This window comes from Eutrigla gurnardus (genome assembly GCF_963514095.1).
Source record: "Eutrigla gurnardus genome assembly, chromosome: 16".
In the NCBI taxonomy this organism is placed as follows: Eukaryota; Metazoa; Chordata; class Actinopteri; order Perciformes; family Triglidae; genus Eutrigla; species Eutrigla gurnardus.
In genome coordinates, this window is record NC_139927.1 from 11,449,150 (window position 1) to 11,465,405 (window position 16,256).

Sequence of the window (16,256 nt, forward strand, 5' to 3'; positions counted from 1 at the left end):
TTGCTAATGAGCTTCATATAAAGCATCATAGTCTGCTGAACGTTTGGCTTAAAAAGGGGGTTTTGGTAGAGTTTTTGGTGATGGCAAGGGTATATTAAGTACTCAATATAATTCAATTTATGTGGTTCCCCTCCGATGCTTTTGCTTGTGCTGAGAACAACAGTTATGAAATTGGTGAACATTTCTGTGCAAACTATCTCTGGGAGTCACTCACAGCAAATGTTGCATCTTTTCCCCACGTATGTTTGTCTGCCACACAATGAAACCTACATATTTTATTTTGCAGTCCAGCTGTTTGTAAATCATAAATCAGAAAACATCCATCATGTAAAAAGGAAGGCATGTACATTCTGTAGTAACCCAGTTAGTACCGTATTAAAGCGTCCACAAGATGGTAATGTTGCGACACCATTAAAGTAGCATGTTTTCCTGTAGAGATATATTTTCATGAAGCTTGAAGTGCTATTAATATAACACAAAAGTGCTGCTTAAACACATGCATATCAGCTCTGTGAGGTCCAGGTTCCCTTCAGATCCAGTATGTGGTGTGATAATGGCGATCACATTTGGCTGGAACTCCCAACCTCTCACCTCCGCTTCGTCCTACACTCGTAAACAGCCCAGGGTTAGCTCGTCTGTCTCCCTGTGAATGTGTGCATCTGAATATGGAAATAAACCTGTGCTTTCTGTTGTTATTTTAAGCTGTGAGTGCGATCGTGCGTGTCTGCATGTGTGTGTTTTTGTGTCCGATTGTGGTCATAGCGGCGGTGGGACGCTGTTTGTGTGTTTGTGTGTGTGTGTGTGTGTGTGTGTGTGTGTGTGTGCTGCTCAGTGAACCGCATGCATCTCAGCAGAGTGTCTCCCTACAGCTGTCCCCCAACCCAGCTGGACATGACGATACGACTTTTAATATCGACCTCCACGTGTAGCACCTACTCTCCTCATCACATGTTCCTCCTCACGAGCTCCAGAAACACTTGTCACGAGCGTGTCACGTTCCTTGGCCTTGAAACACCACATAATGCACTAAAGGCACATAGAGCTTCAAATCTTCTTTTTTTCCAGACCTACAGGACTTTAAATTCAAAGCCAAATCACAACCTTTCGAAAAAACATTCCATTCTGTTCTTCCCAACTCAATGCATTTATTAGCCTAATAATAATCAGAACAGGTCGAAAAAAACATAACGTACATTTTGTGGCCTTTATTACAGTTCGAGCGTTTAATTAATCGATTAAATAACATCTGAAAAGTGTGTTTTAATAGACTCGCTTTTTGTGGTTGTCTGTGCATGTTTAATATACAATATAATTCTTTAAATATTTATACTTTCTATTGCACCACTGCAGATGTTTGTTTATTTATTTACAGCGTAGTCCAGAATAACTCCATTATTGATTATGAGACCGATAACAAGCATATAACACTCAACCTTTCTCTTACTGGCAACAAGTGGGAGCAACAAGTGGGAGCAACAAGTGATGCAGCTTTTTAAGCATTAAAAGTCTTCCATCTGAGTCTGGTGCTCTGAAATCAACTATAAGTCACTGGTGGAACCGTTCAAAGCCCTCGAAGCAACATTTGAAGTGAGGAACAGTGCCTCGAAGTCGGGCCGAGCCACGACTTATGAATAACACATCGGGGGCAGAGTGGTAGGTGTGCTTAAAGAATTTATCAGCTGACAGTCATGGGCACATCTTCCCCACGAGATTGACTGTTGGCGCTTGTAAATCTTCCATGTATTATTCATTCCACAATCCTCAGCACACATTATATTGAAAGCGTCTACTCGAACGCATCTGTCACTGACGACCCGTCGACCGGGTCTATTCACAGTAGAGCTGGATGTCTTCGGTCTGTTTGCTTTTGTTGTTGCCCTGAAATAATAAGCAACCGTTCAAATCTGTTGACATGCACTCACCCACAAACTGGTCATAACATAGTGCTTGATTTTCTTTTTCACATTTATTGAGCTCTTGGTATGAGGATCTTCGTTAATCTGACCTGTTTTATACATTTACTGTTCTGTATAATGAGGAAAAAGAAGTCCCGCCCCCCCTCCCCCCAAAAAAGGTCATTCACGCCTACGTCAGTCTGTTCTAGAACAGAATGGGTGAATTCTGGTGCTTTATTCTTGCTAATGATTTTCTTGCATATATACCTAACAGATTTGGACAATTGAATGGACTATTATGCATTTCATGATATAATTCATACATGTTTTGAAGGGAACAACTATTCGACTGAGAAGCAACATAATCAGTTTTGCAGCAAGATTTATCCAATTGGTAACTGATTCACAACAGATTCACTCTGTTGTGAATCAGTGGCCAGTGGTTTGGAGGGTTACACATGTTGTTTTGAAAATAGTCATTATCATTTGAGAATTGTGCCAAAGCAATTGAGAAAAACTGTAAATCCTATCATGCGGCCTGCCGACCCGGATCAGGAGTAACATGTAACCGTGTGTTTTTTTACACCTTGCAGTCATACTCAGTGTTCTTTTTCTCGGTACAGCTTCTTCAGTCTTCTTTCTTCTCAACCTGAATCTGGTTCAAGCCATCTGCTTCCATCCCATCAGCTTTCCTGAAAGCAGCAGTGGCTTTAAGGTCACGTGAGGTTTTACTGCTCGGAACAAAAACAAGCACTGTCCGAGTGCAGCTACAGTATCTGTCGAAATAAAGTTCAGCGTGATGTTTCTTTTAATTTTGTTTTCCGTGAGGGGGGACGGGACAGCGGGGCAATTAATCCCTTGATCCCTTATGACCACTGCATGTGGATATCTAAAAGGAAAGAGCATGGGAGAAGATTGTCAGACTGTGGGAACAGCGGACAGTTTACAAAAAAAAAATCAACCACTAAATACAAAGCATGTGTCAAATTCCAACGCTTTTTTTTTTTTTTTTTAGAGAAACGTATGTGGTTTTACTTTGATGACATTTTTGCACCCACCAGACATCACTTTTTACTTTTTTCTTTACAGTAGATGAAATATGAGGTTGGTTTGGCCGAAATGATGATCATCAATACTGCAGGAGGGCCACTGATAAAACACTGAAACCTCTATGATGAAAAGGTTGTCACTCGTTCTCTGATATAGTCTTCACTATAGTCTTCACTATAATCTTCACTATAGTCTTCACTTTTGACAGTAGAAAATACCAAGAGCATTCCAGAAACTGAGATCTAGACCTTAAGTGTCAAAATGTTTAATAAGAGAATATATTTAATAAAGGAAAGGAAAGTGCTTGCTGTAATTAGCTTTTCCATTAATTAGATCTAATTGCATAAGTTAGTTTTTGCATTTTTTACCACCCAAGTTAGTCTCATTTAGTTTTTGATTGTCCTCATTTAAAATTTATAACAATTTATAAATGTGTCCCGTGGTATTTTATGTGCCATTGATTCCTTTCAAGCCAAATCAATGAATAACGTACAGCCAATACCCAACCTCTGTCACTTTCGGTTTAATGAGGTTCATGCTGTCAGTGTTTATTACGGATCTGTGGGAAGAAAAGGTGGTGACAGGGCGGGAAATCACCGCTGAAATATTCATATAGAGAGACAAGTGTTACGCAATGTCACTCACAACAGCCATGTGACAGTCTTCATTAGAGGAGATGGTGTTAATACAGGCAGCGGGGATGACAGAGGCCGAGACGGACCGTGGACGACAGGTCAAACGCAGATCTTCTAACTGTATAAAACTAGTGTCCTCGGAGCAGCAGAGAAATCAACGTTGACGAAAACTGAATCGGCTAAAAAAGTAAAACTAACTCACATTCTCTTGTTCCTTCCTTTCTTGTTCTTGTTAAACGTAAAGTATAGCTCAGGCTCCTGGGGCGTCATTAGATATGCAGGTATTTGATCATAAACCAAAATACTGGGAACATTTACATTTTGACCCGATGATGGTGCTAGATGAAAAGTTTGAAGATCATCATTGTTGTAAGGATTCATCATCTGGGAACCATGAAGTTCTACACCTAATTTTGTGCCGATTGTCATCAAGGAGATGTGGAGCTACATCAGCGAACAAGTGAATATTTGTACCTGGTGGTGGCGCTACAGGAAAGGTCAGCGCATCATTGGAGGTAATTCTCTGGGGAGCATGAATACTACACAATTTTAGGGCAATCCAGCCAATATGGTATTAGACACATTTTTTATATGTTGCCTGCCAAAATAAGCACCATCACAATTAGTTAAAAAAAAGTATGTTTTTTCTTTAGAATGGAATTGGGACTTTGATACAAGCATCTGTAATCATCATTTTCCTAATTTGATAGACAAGTATCTGTAACCTCTCAGATGAAGATTATCAATTATCAGCAAATTTCATGCATAATGATTTTAGGTCCAAAGTCACATCGTCCAGTGACCCAACTCCACCATACTAAAATAATACTCACTCGGGTGCCAAACCTGAAAAAAAATCAAATTAAAATAGATTCACCTCTAATTGGAGAGATGTTTGGAATCATCAAATGACAGTGGCGGAGTCACGCAGGCAGAGCAAATGATGAGAGAATGAAAGACTTTAATTGAATGTCAGCAGGAATCTGCAGGCCACGTTGAACCTCATGTAATGAGATGTAGGCAGCTGAAGGGCACCCCTCCCAGGGTGCTTTGCTGACAGGGAAGAGGCGGGGGTGCAGACTAGGGAAGGGGAGAAGGGGGAGGGCTTTGGGATGGCCCCTGTCTCCCTGGCATTGCCTTAACGATGTCCTCATATGATGACATTATGTAATATGCTCTCCAATAATGTTTAGTCAGCCTTAAACACCCAAAGCCCTGCCAACGAGTGCAAGACATAACAGGAAAGTGTGTGTACTTTGCATATGTCTGTGTGGAGCTACATGATGTGTTGGGAGATTTTAAATCAATGTATGTTATTTGGTTTTATGGTATGAATTTTACTTCTATCTTTACATTTTGCTAATTAAATAAAGTGAACAAGGAATTTGTTCATCAATGTGGTGTCAAAGATGCCATAATATTCTGCTGAGGGGAGCTGTACATAGTGTTGGTGGATTACAAAAATATGAAATGCAAGTCTTTTCCTATAAATATGAGTGTTTAACAACTGCTAGTTCCACTTTATTGCACTACTGCTGTAACTTGACTGAGCAAATAAACATTGAAGTCAAGGTGATTTTTTCTTTTCTTATAAATTCAAAAGGCCTTTGGGTTATAGATGCCATTTATCATGACCTCGTCCAAAGCCTTTTATAAAAGGTCACATTTTTGATCAAAGTGTCATGGATTAATTGATGTATTGATCGGACCGAGGCCCGCAGCACTCCAGTCAGTGAAGGGAGGATTTATGCAGGCTCAGTCACAGTTGACTTGACTGACCTGATTATTGAAGCTAGAGCTATTTTTGGCTCGGCTCACCGGGTGGAACGATTGGAAAGATTGGCCAGGATCTATCGGTCAAAGATAAAACAGGTGAGGTGCATTGGGTCATTGTCTGTCACCGGTTGGTACGGTTGTAGATATGTTTTAGGTGATGAGTGTAATCATAGATGAAGCCCTTGAAAAAGAAGGTGTCAGTGAGCAATAACAAATAAGTTATGTCCATGACCCCATATGCAAAATAAAGCATTTGTTTGGGAAGCAGCAATCATGAAGGGGGAAAATGCGATGGAATCTGATCAGGATTGCCATGACCTCCTCAAAGCGTCCTCGCCAAACAGTGTGTCCGTCTCCCACTGACGTCAAAGGCATCAGGGAACCACCGACTGGAAACCAGTGACACTCAAGGTCATCAAGTTTGGCCTCAGTTAGACTTTCACTTGACATTTTGTTTCTGTGTCAAATCATCATCATCATCATCATCATCATCATCATCATCATGTGTTTCAATTCACTCCACACACACAACACACTTAAACACAGTATTACAGCACAGTGAGGATTAGTTTGAAACTTTCATGTGAGTTTTTCTTTTTTTTACTCCAAAGTTTGGAAAAATTGCCTCTGGCTTTGACTCACAGGGGAGAGATGAGGTCAAAGAGCGGACATTTCCATGTAGCCAGAGTAACAGCTGGATTATGTAGAAATGTAGTGGTGAGTCATGTTGAGAGCATCACTCACAGAGTTTCCTTTCATTTGAAAAAAAAAGGGAGAAGAAAAACCTTCTCACAGCAGTGTATGAATAAAGAGGCTTTTTACCCCCAGCTGGTCTGCTCGAGTAGCTCAGTGGTCACCAAAACAAAGCCGCTGTAGCCCCACATCTCATAGGAATTGATATGGCTTCATTCCAAAAAGTAAATATGTGTATGTTATATCCACTGGGAAGTGACCTCCCTGATGCTTTTTTGGTCAAGTGCTAGGAGTCACTTAGTCAGCCAGAAAACAGAGATACATATCCAAGAAGCGACTTTTGAGGATTTTAATACTCTATCTTTCTATGTGTTTATTAATGATGGAATAAATGACTTGAAACAATTTGAGTGATGTTTTCATTCCTGCCCATTCAAGCCCTCTACTAAAATAAACTTCAGTCAGTCAATCAATAACGACTCCATTCTCTTCTCCTGAAGGCTGCCGGTCTATACAATCATTAAGGTAATGCCCATCGGTTCCTGTACACATAAGCACTTTGTAACTGTTAGCACCGTTAGCTGCAAGCCGCCAGCTCAGCCGTTACCAAGTTGAATAGCAAAGCCTGCAATCTCGTATATTGCACCTTCAAACTTTCACTGTAAACTCACTATATAATACTATATATATTATAAATTACTGCAGGGGTCCCCAAAAAAAATATTATTGGCCCAGTTTAGCAGCATAATTGTATATGATATGTAATAGGGGGTCCTCCACTTTTCCCACCACAATTATGACACAAACCAAGTAAAATTAAGCACTCAGATATTGATGTAAAACTAGCAATATTATAGTATGTTAACTAAAGCTATAACATATACTGTATGTGGTGAGTAAAACGTACATATAGTTGCCTCCAAAATGTAGGGAAGTCTAAAAAGTATAGCATAAAATGAAAATATTCAAGTAGAATTGTACTTAAGTCCAGTATGGCTACTTGAGTGAATTGCCTTTCCATACTCGTCCAATCAGCATTTCTGGTGAGGATTTGGGAATCACACAATATTGTGTGTGAGGTGGGAGGCGGAGAGGGACGGGTGGAGGGGGAGGATTCCGCCGGTGGAGGGGGGGCGTGGTGCTGAATGAACAGCTCCTCGGCTCATAAAGTAATCAGAGAGCTCGTCTGCTCCGTCAGAGCAGCACAGCCATGAGCCAACCGAGCTCCCCGTCCTCCAGACCCGCGCCGACACTCCGCCCGTCCCCCTGACACGCAGCGCGCCACCATGAAGAGGCAAAACGTGCGGACCCTCGCCCTCATCATCTGCACCTTCACCTACCTGCTCGTCGGCGCCGCGATCTTCGACGCGCTGGAATCCCAGATGGAGACGACCCAGAAGGGTAAGCAGGACCTAAGGAAACAGGAGCTGCTGAAAACCTTCAACCTGTCCAAGGAGGACTACGACGAGCTGGAGAAGGTGGTGCTGGATCTGAAGCCGCACAAAGCCGGGGTGCAGTGGGAATTCGCCGGCTCGTTTTACTTCGCCATCACTGTGATCACCACCATAGGTAAGAGACCGAGATCATGGCTCGGAACTTTTATTTTACTGCAACAACAACGAAAAAAGTTAGATAATGATATTTAATTTGAGGCAAGATGCAGGTTGATATTCATAATTTCAGCAGGTAAAGGTGGTAGCCACAAATGTTTCATTGAAATAAATACTTTCCAAATGATCAGATATTCGCTAAAGTAAAAGCTGCAAAACAAAGCACTCAATTAAATGTTTAAGTATCAAGTAAAAGTACTCGTAATGCATACAAATGGCATGTGCAATGTGCATCATCCTACATTGCTTTAATGCAACCACGTGTGACATGTTGCTGTTGTAGATTGTTTGCTTGCAGTTTCATATGTAGACCTACTGTGTAGTATAATCTGAAACATTGCTTATTTTATAAGATCATTGTGTGTTTTTGCATCAAATCTAAATCTGCAAAGAAAATAGCACCTTTATCTATTAGATTAACATATCAAAATGTATAAAAAAGTAGAGAAGAATAGAATGGAATGGAGTTACTCAAACAAAAAAGGACATGTACCTCAGGTATGTACACAGAGTACCATAAATGCCCTTCATCTGAATTTTAATAACATCATAAAAGGGTACACATCATTTAAACTTCCTATTCATTATTGATTATAATAGTATTGTCATTGACAGTAAAGAAGGATAAAACAACCATAAATTCATCGTATTTTTTTCACATCAGCATGAGGTGTTGGTAGCAGCTCGAGGCCCCGTTCCTGCAGCGTAACCACTGTGTGTATTGCTTCACACAGACGGAGCAGACATGAGACTAACAGGTTGCCATCAGAGCCTTTCATACTTTAACGTTTTATTGTAATGCAGCAGTATAAAAAAGGGGGGTTGCATCAAAGTCAAATTTGCAGCAGCAAAGAGACTATTAAGGACAAGCTTCACTCCAAAAATGAAATGTTGCTGCTCATAACCAAAGATTGTTTTTTAGAGAAGATGCTCCAGGAAACTTCAGTTATGAGACATTTATTTGCCTCTTCTCTTGTGCTCTTAGTCATTATTCCTGCTCCAAAAAGCCCTGCAACACCACAAGGCTCCCAAACTCTTTACTCACTTTATCACACAGCCTTCAAAACGAGCCTGTTTGCTATTTAATGTCAACTTCACTCAAGCAATTCCAAAATAATTTATTGTCTTTATGCAACATGGGGATGCACAAAGAAATGCATTTGTAGCCTACACAAGCAAACAAAAAAAAACAGTAGTGCATTCTTGTGATGCATTTTTTGCAGCAGGAGGAACGCAAACAGCAGCAACAGAAGCAATTCTCCAGGGAGATAACATAGCTATCATCATAACATGAAACACTCAACTTCAGGGAAATGTTGTCCAACAACTTTGACTTTGTTTGAGCACCAAGCATCAAGAGTCCACATCCTCTCGTCCCACCAAGACCTGCACTCCTATGTGGAGGTAATTACAGGCATTGAATTTGCCTTAATTTGCCTTAAATAATTGGTTTGGAGACATGATGTTTAACCGTGACGTGCTTGAAGACATTGTATCGGGAGCATCATTAGAAAAAGGGCCATAAAGTCAGAATCCATCTAAAGTCTGCCTGGCTAGCATTAGCCACCACAAGCTACTGGTGATACCAGAAAAAGTAAGGCTGTAGGTGAGATTGTGTTGTATTATTGTTACAAATGTCACACAGCCTTGCTTTAACATCTTCTCTTCATCAAGAAGCCGCCCTTATCACCGCCTCCTATCTGAGTCGTGCTCCTGTTTAGTGACCGGGGCAGCTGTCGGTAGTGACCTGTGACTTGAAACCCGATCAGATGCAGGTGACTAATTGCACACTAACCCAACCCTGGGTGTCCGTAACCGCATTCTGTAATTGTGAGCCCAGAGGCTGCTACAAACACAGTGATTGCCGTTTCAGCCTGCCATTAAGTATTAATGACAACACCAGACCCTCGCTGTTCCGTTGGCCTCCTGGCACACAACATTAAAAGTGTAGATACAGTACTGTACATGCAATATCACCTGCAACAAATTCCAAACGCTGAGCCAAAATATGAGGGTGATACGTCTCATTTCATGAGCTTTTATTTGAAGCTCAAGCTGGCAAAAGCTGTGATTCATTCAAATGTTCCGATGATAAAAGAAGAGCACGAAACTATCTATGTCACCAAAGTAAAAGAATAGACATGAACCACTTTTTTTCCCCTGTCATATCTTTGAAATTATTCATTAGTCTTTTTAGAAATGAGGCCTCAGGACACTCAGATCCAACACAGGACGCCCCCAAGGACCAGAGTCCTTGAGTTGACGTGAAAACATGATGTTCTCTGTATGAAACAATTAAGTGAAACAGGCAACGAATCAGTCTAAAGTCAAATACTTTTAAAAATGAATGTTGTGTACAAAGCATAGGCTGTCGATATGGGAACACATAATTCCTGGAAATCCATATACATATATATGTATCCTAAATATCATGTTTCTAAACTGCACACGTGTCCTGAGCATGCTCTACTCATAAGTTAACATAAGTGAAGAAGGGAGGAGAAGTCCGTAATCAGCCATCACTTTCCACAGAGGAGAGGCACGGTGTCCATTTACTCACCAAGTGTGTGTGTGTGTGTGTGTGTGTGTTGTTCTTTGAGTGAGAAAAAAGCGCTTTCAAGATGGCGGGAGTGGATAAAAGTGGGGCTGGGGGGGGGCTGGGGATCTCGTCATCGCCCCATCAGCGTAACTGGCATTGACACGTTGAACTTCCCACCCAGACTTGTGTTAAAGGTCAACTACAGACCACATAGAGGACACATGATAACACTAGCTTACATATAAGACAGCTCATGTGTTGCGTGGCATCTGACAGTGACAAGATCAATGTGTTGCTCTTCTTGGGCAGCTGGCTTATGTTTTGTTTTTTTCATCACGTGTTGGATTCAATCAAATTACACACACACACACACACACACACACACACACACACACACACACACACACACACACACACACACACACACACACTTCTTCCACTCCCAATTCACTGATGACTGGAACCACTTTTTTGAAAAAAAAAGAGGCAGAGAGTCTGGTTGTAGTGGTCAGACTGGTGAGTAGTGAGACCAGAGTTCCAGCTCTGTAGCTTCATTATTTGGGTGAACTGACCCTTTAACTACTAACCGATCTAGGTTTTTGAAGTTGTGGAGAATGACTCTTGCCAAAGAATACATTGTGTCTTCTGACCTTTTGTCTAACATCTATCCTCTCAAGTCATTAACCTTTCTCTTGGGGTCATAAACCAAACAGAGTTTTGTTTTTTATTTATTTTTTTAGATACGACCCTTTAAGGTCACCATATGGTTGTAGTTAGGACAAAATCCTTCCGGGATTATTATTATTGTCTCAGTGTTTTCCATCGTTTGTAGTCTGAGCCTCCATAACTGTAGAAACAGGAAGTGAATACGAATGGTTTGAGGGCACAGAATCTGTATGAGTCGCTATAATCCCAGCAGATAGTATCCAGTCAGTGTTAAAGCCGAGGACTCTGCGAGGGAAATCTTTCGGCTGGTTTGCAGGCAATGCACCTCCGTTCACATTAAAAGTGGCTTGAAGCCCCTTCCAGCTCTGGTTTTAGCTGCTCCATCACCAGCAGTGCATCAGTTGTTGATGCACTGCTGGAACACTACCAAGTGTGGAAGCACATTAGCGTGTGAATGCGAAGCAGGCTGTCGCTGGAAAAAGAGCAGCAAATCCTCTCTGGGTCATTGCATCTAATGCTTCTATATGTGGACTCACAATGAATAAAGTATGTGCTAATTTTTTTCTATTTCCACATGGACTTTGATTTGGCACCGGGGCGCTTTACTCCATTATCAGCCGTTTAATAATTAGAGGTCAGATCCTGAATTATTAATGGTAATTACTTACATTAGTAACATCATTATTATTCAGTCAGCTTAAGAGGTTAGTGCAGTAAGTGGTTGAGTGCACAAAGGATATAACTCTCTCGCCAGCTATTCCACATGGGCTCCTATCATCACCAGACAGACAGAGGGAGATGGATACTTCGGCACTTCTCAGACAAGTGGGGGAGCGTTGGCAAGGTGACAGTACAAATAAATACACAGCTGTATTGCACTCAGTCGCGTGGTGATATTTTGAGACATTGAGATGCTTCCGTAGGGTTTCTCTGGTTTCGCATCACGAAAAGCTTTTTTTAGGCTTTACTCATCTCTCTGTAATCTAGGTGGATTAGAACATAATTTGGGATAGACATTCATGGTTCCCAGACAACGAATCCACCTCACTTTGATGATCCTCTTGACTTTTCCTCAAGCGCCACTGCGAGGCTCACATTCGTGGTTCAGAGTGAAACGTCTCCACGAGATGGATTTTAACGAAATTCGCTTCAGTCCATTCATGTCCCCCCGAAGGAAAAATTGCAATAATTTTGAAAATCCTTTAATTTTACATCCAGGTCAATATTTCAATTACTCCAACACTTGTGGTTTATTACCAAATATCTGCAACTCTAATGACATTATTGGGCTAATAACACATCTTTACAACTATGTTCACAAAGTCATTGTGAGCATGCTGTCATGCTAGTCTTGCCCGTTAGCTCAAAGCAGTTCTGTGTGCAATTTTCTTATATTCCTAATGCAGAAAAGTTTTGTTCATTTGAACTAGCCATTAAATAATGTAGACTTTTGATTGTTTGATTTTTTTCTTTCATGGAACATCTTTAATATAACCAGTGTTCTCAGCGACATCTCTAAAATTTAAACAAGCTGCATTTAGAATTGCTGAAAAATTGTAAAAACGTATTTTCTCAAAATGCAGTCTGTAATGAATCAATTGATGGTTCATAATCAACCAGATCTGTTTCACTTTACAGTTTAATTGAATCGTTGGGGAATTGATCCTGGCCCTGCTGTGTAGCCGCTGCTGTGTTTTGAGTGATTTGGGAGATAAAATAACTGTCATTCTCCCTGGTGCTTGCATACAAAGGCCCTAAAATTGCCTTGCATAACTCAGTGTCATGCTCTGCAGTTAGTCGCTGCCTTGCTCACTCATCAAGCAGACACACTGGGATGTAATGTGACATAAAGCTGTTCTTTCACAAATGGAAAGGAAATTCAGCTCTGTCCTAATTTCTGCAATTACACAACAGAATCTAAACAGGTTTTGATTTAATGACAAACTGTACGTGGCATATATGTGCACGTTAGCGATACGTTAATGAAGAACAGCGGACGGTGTTTGAGTCAGTGCTGCTGACTCTCACCGAAAACGCAGCGAGCTGATAGGCTGACTAATGTTTGATTGACTCTTCGGTTGATTTTCCCCCTTAGTGTCTGTGTCACCAAGGTTACAAGAAGATCACAAACTTCAAAACAAAGACAGCTATAAGTGTGCAGCTGAGTAAGATGTGCTGGCGTAGGGGAAGAAGTCGGGGGGAGGGAGGTATCTATCGCTCCTCAAAACCCCTCTGAGCTGAGTTGCCATGCTGGCAGGCCTGGAAAACTCAGACATTATGAAATGTACTGCAGTGATAGCAAATGTCATCCTCTGGAGGTAAGATGTGTCATCATCCACTGCTGTTGAGGACCGTTGTTCCCAACCCTTTTGGCCTCTGACCCTTTGGAATGATGATGGTGTTGCCATAGCAATAATTACTTTATCCCAATTTTACTAAAAGTTAGTAATATAAAATCCCAAATAATGGCTCCCAAATTTGACTAATCGTTCAATATTCAGGCAAAATCTCTTTAAAATTTAAATACTATCTCAGTTAAGTTCCTTCTTAATTTTCATCATTAAAATTAGTTTAAATGCTATATGTTGTCGAACAGAACAAAGTACTGAATACAAAGCAAACAACAACAAAATACATGCCACAAGTCAGACTAAAATGAATGAAATGCTAATAATAATAATTTTTAATAAAGTTGTACTGTAAGATTTTAAATGCGTTGCTTCTAGCGGCCTCTTTGGCGGTAGATGTAACTGCAGGTGAACCTCTGGGACCACATCTCCCAGAGTTCCTTTGGAAACCGAACAGTGTCGACTGTATGACGTCAACTGTGTTCCTAGTTTTGCTTCTTGATGACTTGCCCTTCTTCACTTCCATTAGTTGTTTGGTTCTTTTCTTGGGACTGGAAGTTGAATGCTATTCTTTCTCTGGCTGTTGAGCCTCCATTGTGAGTCAGCAGTAATGAAATGTACCCGGTTAAACACTTTAGACTAGAGGGAGCCTGACTCAGCAGTTGGAAGTTACCGATTTCCAATTATAATGAAACGCAGATACTTCAGTGAGTAGCTCCACCTGGGAGACCAACCGCTGCTGCTGACGTAAAAAGCCTCACTCATTTTGAATTTTGCGCGGATATGTCGCCACAGACACAGAGATCCTATTTCTGGGCAAAGCAGCAAATACAAGCATTTCATTAGTGGGTCATATCACTATTGTTTTAACTCACTCTTTTATAGATAGTAACTTAAAAGACAATTAAATGTATGAAAATGTTATGGAGTACAACTTTAAGTGATTAAAATTAAAATTAATTTGTCCGCAAATGGCAACTAAATCTAAATATGGGCTATTGGACTATAATTGAATAAATTGAAAAATCTATTTTTTTAATTTATATTTTGTAATTTGTTACTGTACCTTATTACCAATATTACTTTTCAAAAACAAAACAAATGATGATATCTCCCTTTGAGTATAATCATAAAGGACATTTCTGTAACTTTTAACGATGGTTTATTTGTTACAAGTTCACTAAAGATTCCGCAGTTGCTAAGTGGACCTAAATGAGCAACAAAGTTTATTGAAGACAGCGGCGCTCAAATAATGTGGATTTTAATGGGATCTTTGTTTTTGTAATCGTAATTATTTTACTGATGTTATTGAATAGGATAAATATTACAAAGCCACTGGGGAGAAAGCAAAACACGCCGACAACAGTTGTATAAATAATTAGACACAAAGCCAAGAAATCCCTGCTACAGTGTTTAATGGATATGTTATTTCCAGCAGTTGCAGCATCAAGTCTCCTTAATTAAAAAACGCCTTCATAATATTTGTTCGATTTCTTTGCACCACAGATTCACCGAGCCGTGGGTACAAAGTGAGTGTTCGGAGAGGAAAAACCTCCACGGCTATTATTGGCTGAGAGCTCTTGTTGCTGTTCTGGATCTGAAGTAACGTCTGAGAAAGTTGACAGAAGTGACTCTCATTGCCGCCGCTGCTCCGTTCACATGACCAGCCAATGTTTACCTATTGTAGGTCTGCTTTATGCTCCGCTGCCTCAATGGAAAGTTGAGTGCTTGCCTGGCTCACTAAACAAAACATGACTTTTGTATTTATTAGACTTAGATAATCCAGCGGGGGCCGACTGGATTCCAACCAAATAAAATAGTGCACAGTAGTGAGATCTGAATCTCGTTCACTTGAAGTTTCCTACTGATTCTACCAGATTATAAACATACATGAATGATGTGAGACGTTTCTGCTATCGCAAAGTGACTCCTGTGAAGTTTGTCTGACCAGGAATGAGAACTCTTCTCTGTGTGTAATCTCATGTCCTGGAATATTGAATTACGTGGCTCTCTCCGCAGCCCAGAGCTTTTAGTGAGGGCTGGACACCGGCGCTCCATTAATGGCCTAATTCTTACAGTTGGAAATTTGAGATTAACTGAGACGTGTCCCAGTCCTTGTGTGTGGTGCTCAACTGCAGGCGCATCTGGTTCCTACAGATGGCCTGAAAAAAAAAATCCAAAAATAAAGTTCTTTCTTTTTTGTTTTTGAAACATTAAAACTGGAGTAAATAGTGCTTTTGCGTGGGGGGACTATTTTCAGCAGCGAACTAACACATTTGGTGCTCTAGATAATATTTACACCAGAAGGAGGGCATATGTGGGAATAACTCTTGGGACAATTGGAGCTCTATGGCAGAAAATAAGAGCGACCCTTTTGTTAGGAGGATCAAGTCTTTGTTGGTTTTGGTCTTTCCACCAGACTAATATCCCGTGCTGGAATGCCTGTTAGTAACAAAGATCAGTGCCCGCTGACTGACCAAAACACAAAGGAAAATACGATAATGTGCTGCTTTGTGAGGAGTAGAATGACAGGCTGTGATGTTATCTCTTCAGTGAGGCTGTGTCGCTGTGTTTCTCCGCTCTTGACCTGAAAAGGAAAGGTATTGGAAACTTGTTCGGTGTGCAGACAGTTCAGCTTGGATGTGATTCCAGGAACTAATGCTGGTAACAAGGCTCTGTGGCTCTTTTGCTTTTGCAGTAGAGTAAATCGCAGTGGGAAAGGCTTCACAGGGATAGTTCAGGATTTTTGGCCAGTGTTGCTAGATCGTTTTCCAAAAAAATACTTTTTATTTGATTTGGCTGCTTGTGATAATTGGGGCTAAATTCGTCTTTATTCACGGTTTATGCAGACACCGCAAACATGAACATTGCAGAATAAAACCAAGGATCCATCAAAGACTGAACAGAAAACTCTGACACAAATACAAACTAATCTAATGGGGAGATGACATGCAGCTGGGCGGTGACGGCAATGGTGTGATTAGGTTGGAGAATGGGCAGGGAGCTGATTGGCCGGGGGTACAACAGGACTAACGAGGCTAATT

At 40.8% G+C, this 16,256-nt stretch overlaps 1 protein-coding gene across 1 annotated transcript in view; it reads left to right on the forward strand.

Moving 5' to 3' along the window:
* The first annotated feature begins 7,192 nt into the window (after nucleotides 1-7,192).
* The window catches only part of kcnk3a (potassium channel, subfamily K, member 3a), a 28,617-nt gene continuing 19,553 nt past the window's right edge, over nucleotides 7,193-16,256 (forward strand). Inside the window, exon 1 of the mRNA XM_084030702.1 lies at nucleotides 7,193-7,618. Coding sequence (XP_083886828.1) covers nucleotides 7,336-7,618 — 283 coding nt within the window. The 5' untranslated portion in view covers nucleotides 7,193-7,335. The remainder of the gene's footprint in view (nucleotides 7,619-16,256) is intronic.